The 6,930-nt window shown below is 44.8% G+C and overlaps 1 protein-coding gene across 1 annotated transcript; it reads left to right on the top strand.

The window, feature by feature from the left end:
• The first annotated feature begins 1,955 nt into the window (after positions 1-1,955).
• On the top strand, positions 1,956-4,211 carry LOC123943351 (disintegrin and metalloproteinase domain-containing protein 21-like). The gene has a single exon (XM_046007431.1). The coding sequence runs from the start codon at positions 1,956-1,958 to the stop codon at positions 4,209-4,211; it is 2,256 nt and encodes a 751-aa protein (XP_045863387.1).
• The last annotated feature ends 2,719 nt before the right edge of the window (positions 4,212-6,930 follow it).

Genomic DNA, 6,930 nt, shown 5'->3' with positions numbered 1-6,930 from the left:
AGGAGAAGATACTTACAAATTTCATATCTGATAAAGGGCTAGTATCAAAAATATCTAAGGAGCTTGTACAATTTTTCCACATTTTTATTTGTTTATTTTCAGCGTAACAGTGTTCATTGTTTTTGCACCACACCCAGTACTCCATGCAGTACGTCCCCTCCCTATTACCCACCACCTGGTTCCTCAACCTCCCACCCCCCCGTCCCTTCAAAACCCTCTGGTTGTTTTTCAGAGTCCATAGTCTCTCATGGTTCATCTCCCCTTCCAGTTTCCCTCAACTCCCTTTTCCACATTTTTAGTAGAGAGCATGTCAGTGGAGCTCAGCATAGTGTCAAGAGAGAAGCAGAATTCTTGTCTTTCACATTTGTATTGTGCTAAGATCTCATTACACATGAGAGCTATCCTCTGAACAAAATTTTAATTGTGTAGCACGGTATTGTTCTTTCGAAGGTGTAGGGTTTTGGAGGACATATCTAGAACTTAACTATCTAGCATAATAGAAAATCATACCTCTTGAGATATTGGCAACTCACCGTTGGCCCTCCCACTAACCCCTGGAAACTGTCATTCCACTCTCTGAATTCAAATTAAGCTGCCCATTGTTGGAAAGGCCAATATTGAAGAGATGAGTTTTGACTGGAAAGGGATGTGAGTTTTATTCAGGAGGCTAGCCACATTGGCAGAAGGCACACTCTTTTTCAAAAGCCAACACTGAAATTTCTGCCTGAAACAGGAGATTTGAATGGGGGTTTTGAATACTTGATTAAAGAAGGGAGTGCAATAAATGAAACAAGATGGGATTGGGAGGGAGACAAACCATAAATGACTCTTAATCTCACAAAACAAACTGGGGTTTGCTGGGGGGAGGTGGGACTGGGAGAGGGGGAGGGGGCTATGGACATTGGGGAGGGGAGGTGAACCATAAGAGACTATGGACTCTGAAAAACAACCTGAGGGTTTTGAAGGGTCAGGGGTGGGAGGTTGAGGGAACAGGTGGTGGGTAATAGGGAGGGCACGTTTTGCATGGAGCACTGGGTGTTGTGCAAAAACAATGAATACTGTTACACTGAAAAAAATAAATAAAATGAAAAAAAATACAAAAAAAAAAAAGAAGGGAGTGCAATTGTTGGCAACATTTCTTATTCACACCCGAGTTGTATGATGCCAACTACAAAAATGACTTCAACCCCTCTGTGTCTCTGGCTGAGAAGGGAACCACACATGCTGCCAAAGTCCAGGAAAGAACCAAAATAGAGGATTAGAGTGAACAATCCTTTGGTCTCACATGTGGTCAGCAGTACATTCTGTTTTCACTGTTGTGAGAAAAAAAAATACAAACTTGTAACTCATCTATCATTACACAGAGTACTGGGGAATATATTACTCAATAAGCTCAAAGGAAACTTCAAAATAAAAACCAAAAGTTTCAAATGACTTGCTAATGAATGGTAAACCAGGATAAGACAGGTAACACTGCAAAGCCATTTTCATCAATGTCTATAACGTAAAATTTACAATGTCAACCTCTACATGTCAAGGAAGTAGGAACAGTGATACCTATAGTGAATTATGGGGATAATCCACAGAAAGTGGACCCAGAAATACCACAGTAGATGGAAACAGTAAAGGAGTTTATTGCATTATTACTGTATATCATGTATTCAAGTATCTGGAGGAAAGATTGAACGTGTTGAATCTGGAGAAGCCTCTGAGTCCAACACACTTCCCATGTCCATGTGAAGACTCATGCACATGGCCCACCTATCTCCCACACATACACCCAGCTGAACTGCTGTGCAGGCCCACCCACTGCCACACCCTGTGACTGTGACCTCATCTCCACAGGTGGTCCCCAGGTGTGGGATGCTGGTAGCCTGAAGCAGTGCTCTGTTCTGTCAGATGCTCTAGACGTGGCCCTCACTGAGGATCTTCCCTTGATCCATTCTCACTGACAGATGTCCCTGAGCAGGGGCCTGGGGCTGGCAGAGAGCCAGATCATCATGAGGACGCTCTTCTTGCTGCTTGCTGTCTGGGCAGGCCTGGCTCCTGTGCAATGTTCTCAAGACCGTCCATCATGGCGCTACATCTCCTCTGAGGTGGTCATTCCCAGGAAGGAGCTGCACCATGGCAAAGGCGTCCAGATACCAGGCTGGCTGTCCTACAGCCTGCGATTTGGGGGCAAGAGACACGTTATCCACATGCGGCGCAAGAAACTGTTTTGGTCCAGACATCTGCTGATGATAACTCAGGACGACCAAGGAGCCTTACAGATGGACTACCCCTTCATCCCTCCAGACTGTTACTACGTCGGCTACCTGGAGGAGATTCCTCTTTCCATGATCACCATGGACACATGCTATGGGGGTCTTGAAGGTATCATCAAGGTGGATGACCTCGCCTATGAAATCAAACCCCTCAGCAATTCCCAAAGGTTTGAACACGTTGTTTCTCAGATAGTGGCAGATACAAAAGCAGTGGGACTTACCTATAAACTGGGACATCAGGAGGTTAGGGATCCCCTATTCTCTCAAGCAAATGCCAGTGTTGTCCCCAGGATCTCTAGTAAGATGTATTCATCCCATCATGGAAATATCAAAGCGCTTGCTCTCAGTTCCAAGTCAATGTATACTGTGTTCAACAATGTGTCAAAATGTGCCCAATTCCTCATAAGGGTATTTAGTTTAGTTGACACATTTTTTCAAGGTGTTGATATAGCTTTTTATATTTCATCCATGATCATTTATGATCAGCGAGATCCAGCTTCTATGGGTAATTATAATAAGATACAGAATCCATATTTTCGGCATTATCAGAATCATGTCTTTCCAAGTCTTCAACCACATTCATCCATAATGTTGATAAAAGAGGGACCGCGGGATCATAATTATGAGCCTGTTCCATATGGTATTTGCCGTTCTCGAAACCTCATCATGATTGGTTATTTTGGCAGACCATATTTATTTTTGTCTATCATAGCAACACAAAAGGTGGGAAGAAGTGCTGGTATGTACTATGATGATTTATACTGTTTTTGCCAGAGAAGGTCCACTTGCATTATGTACATATCACCTGGTCTGACAGATTCCTTCAGTAACTGCTCCTATACACACATTCAGCACATAGTGGGTGGTGGTGTACTTGAGTGCATGTACAGAACCCAAAATGAGTATTTCAATAAAAGCCTGACCCACGATCGTTGTGGAAACCACATAGTGGATCAAGGTGAGGAGTGTGACTGTGGCTCCTTCAAACAGTGTTACAACAACCCCTGCTGTACGAATGCTTGTTCATTCACCAGTGGCAGCAAATGCAATACAGGCAGGTGCTGTACGAACTGCACCTATTCCCCTCCTGGGACACTCTGCAGACCAATCCAAAATATATGTGATCTTCCCGAGTACTGCCGTGGGGTGTCCTTGGCATGTCCTGATGATTTCTATATGCAAGATGGAACACCATGCACCGAAGCGGGTTATTGCTATCATGGAAATTGCACTGACCCCACTGTGCATTGCCAAGAAATCTTTGGTAAAAATGCTGTGAAAGGTGCAAAACCCTGCTATGACATAAATAGAAGAGGAGATAGATATGGACACTGCAGGAGAGTAGCTGAAAAAATGAAGAGTACTCCCTGTGCCCATGAAGACATTTATTGTGGAAGGCTGCAGTGTGGTAATGTCACACACCTCCCCCGCTTGCAAGAACATGTGGGATTCCATCAGTCTCTCATTTCAGGATTCTGGTGTTTTGGGCTGGACTCACATCGCTCCACAGGAACCAATGATGTTGGTCATGTGAGACCAGGTACACCCTGTGGTCCTGGAAAGATCTGTAGCAATACCTACTGCAATGGAAGTGCAGCTCAGCTGAATTATGACTGTTTACCTGAGAAATGCAGTCACAGGGGAATTTGCAACAATAACAGGAACTGTCATTGTCACATAGGCTGGGATCCTCCACGCTGCATTGACAGAGGTGCTGGTGGGAGCACAGACAGTGGACCCCCTCCACGTATAATGCGGTCAATCAGGCAAAATGATGAATCTCTGGTGTATCTGAGAGTGGTCTTTGGTCGCATTTATGCCTTAATAGCTGTATTCCTGTTTGGTGTCGCCACAAATGTAAGAACAATCAAGACAGTTAGAGTTAAGGAAGAGAAAACTGATGAAGCCAATCCTGGAATTAGACTCCAGACCCCCGAACAACAATAGTCAACCTACAAGAGCATGAGTGAAACTCTACAGTAAGGAAGTGGCAAAGCTGACATCCACATTTCCAGGTATCTGCAAGAGACAGAGTGTTACCAACACATGTCACCCAACTTTCACACTAAGTCCATGACCAGCACTCTGAAATAAATTGTGAAAGCACATGTTCTGGCTTCTTTATATTTTTTAAGACTGTGGGAGCCCACACTAATCCCAATACACTGTCCAGGTACCTGAGTCAGCAGCTGGGACTTGAGCTGAGGGCCTGTGGTGAAGAATTAAGGGAAGTTATCACAGGCTTCTGCAAGAAAAAATTCATGACATTTCTCCAAAACAATGCTCTTGAGCACTGAGGATTTTCTCATTGTCTAAGTAATCTCTCCTTCTGCAGTCCCAAGGAGAGTTCAGGGCAATGGAGGGCTATTCTCCACTCATACTGCCTGTCCCATGCTGGAGTGTCTTTGGGAAGTAGGGGAGGGTGTCTGGTGTGTGGTCCTACCCGGTACAAGCTATAGCACCCTGGAGAGCATGATCCTGAATATGGAAGACTGAGACCATGATCCTAAACATTGCATCCCATGAAATCAACCAGAAAGTTCTCATTGATGACTCTGGCATCCAGAGAGAACACTAGGAAGATAATCCCTTCCTCCCCTCTTAGTCTGCATTCCAGGGAGCTGAGCAGTGACAGTAGCTAAACATGTGTGGTAAGAAAATCAACTTGTTCTGAGATGCTGCCTGGGCATGGGGCACAGAGTCCCATGTACACTCCCCGCCATCACCCTTACATAAAGGTCTGCCTGGAATTCCCACTCTGATTTTCCAGGGAACCTTTAAAAATAGCCATACAGATGTGGGCCTGTGTAACATTAGGGACTTCAACCACATCCTCCTCCTATGTAATTAGGTGCTTTCTACCCTATTTTCTACATCCTCCTGCCTGGGGACCTAGGTTGAGACCAGCTCTTCCCTGGTTCATCATGTCCCCTTTCTTCTGGGACTTGTTCATCATAAATTCTGGGACTCCACTTCCATTGCAGGGTGTACTGAAACCCCAACTTTAGTTAAAAGCAACAGGTGGGTTTCATTTTTCCAGTGGGAACTCAGATGTGAAGGAAGTTACCTGTTAACACAGTGTGGGCAAATGAGGCCTATTCCTTCAGTAAGACACAGTCTGCATGTTCCAAATTCAACAAAGTGGCTGTAGCTCCCCAACGAAATTGTTCACAAAGGTAGGTTTGGTGACATAGCTTGTGCCCCCAATAATACCTAAGAGCTGACAATGACTCACCTCCTCACCACAACATCTAAGAATCTCTGGAAGAAGCTGATGCTTGCTGGTGTTCTGTAGCTTTGCTTGGGTTGATGCCAGGTGTTGCCAGGAAAACCCACCATAAACAGTCAGTGCTCTAACAGGTCAGACTAATGACAGAGACCAACCAGTAGGAACCAGTCTGGGGGGCCCTAGGAAATAGGAAATAGGAATAGGAAATAGGAAATGTCTGTATTTCCTATTCATCTCTAAACAAGTCCAAGTTAATTGTTGGATCCGGTTGATATGGGCTATAATCATTTGGGACAGTCCTGGGTTGACAAAAGGGAATCTAACATGGACAGTAGGGCTCTGCATCTTTTCCCAGGAAAGGACCTGTAGTGAGGCCTATTTGGTTCTGGGAACCAAGGAAAGTGATCCTAAGTTAGTGCCAAAGGGGATACCAGCTGCTGGGCACACTGTGTGGTAGCTGGGAATCACGTGTATAGCTTAGAGAGACAGGCCTAGCCCATGACAGTAGCAACTCTATCAGTGCAGAATACAGCCAAGGCAAGCATACCCTGTGGGTCAAGTCCCTGGTGCTATAGCCAATAATACCCAAGCTCTCAGAGGTTGAGTGGGACACTGGAGTGCGGAAGGTCACCACAAATTAGTTGAGGAAGAGGCAACATCCATCCCAGATATTTCCTGTCACCATCCACTATGTTAATATGTCCAAGGACCACCATGGGTGAGACCCAGAAATAGGTAACTTTGTCATGGAAATGTGAGATTTCCTGGAATAATTTGTCCTCAAGGAGGTAGAAAGGGACACTAATTCACTCTTATGAGTCTGTGGAAATGACTGTATTCTGTTGCTTGTATTCACTGCCTGGGGTGGATAAAACCCCCCAAATTCAAACTTCATTGAAAATAATGTAGTATAAGAGGTCTATTTTATTAAGGGCATCCTTGAAGACCCTCCAAATATTGTCGCTGCTCCCAATGTCCATGACAAGCACATCAAGCCACCAGGCAAGGAGATGCAGACCCCATAAAAAGGGTAAGTGGTCGCAGGAAGAGCCTCCCTGAGGTTGCAGAGCCCACTGAAATAAGAAGAAAGAGGTTCTGATTGATGGACTTGGATTTTTGTGACATGAGAGCCCAGGTCCACTGGCAGGGGATAAGCTCAGATGTGGCATGCCTCCTTTCTAGGTAGAACTGGGAAAGTACAGTGGGTGTGTCCTTTTGCCTAGTGTCATGCTCCCATGAACCCTAGATCATTGTCAACACTGAGAAGATGCCTTTGTTGCCAGAATCTGAGAAGTTCTTCATAAATCACAGCTCTAAGTATAAGCGTGCCTTTATAATTAATGGTAATACCAGATTCAGGACAGCAAGCATTAGACATCATGAATGCCATAGCCATATATGACAAAACGAATTTTCCTGAAGCCCAAGTCATTTTTT

This window comes from Meles meles, chromosome 6 (assembly GCF_922984935.1).
Source record: "Meles meles chromosome 6, mMelMel3.1 paternal haplotype, whole genome shotgun sequence".
Lineage (NCBI taxonomy): Eukaryota > Metazoa > Chordata > Mammalia > Carnivora > Mustelidae > Meles > Meles meles.
Note: the sequence above shows the minus strand (reverse complement) of the source record. Positions and strands in the feature narration are given on the sequence as shown.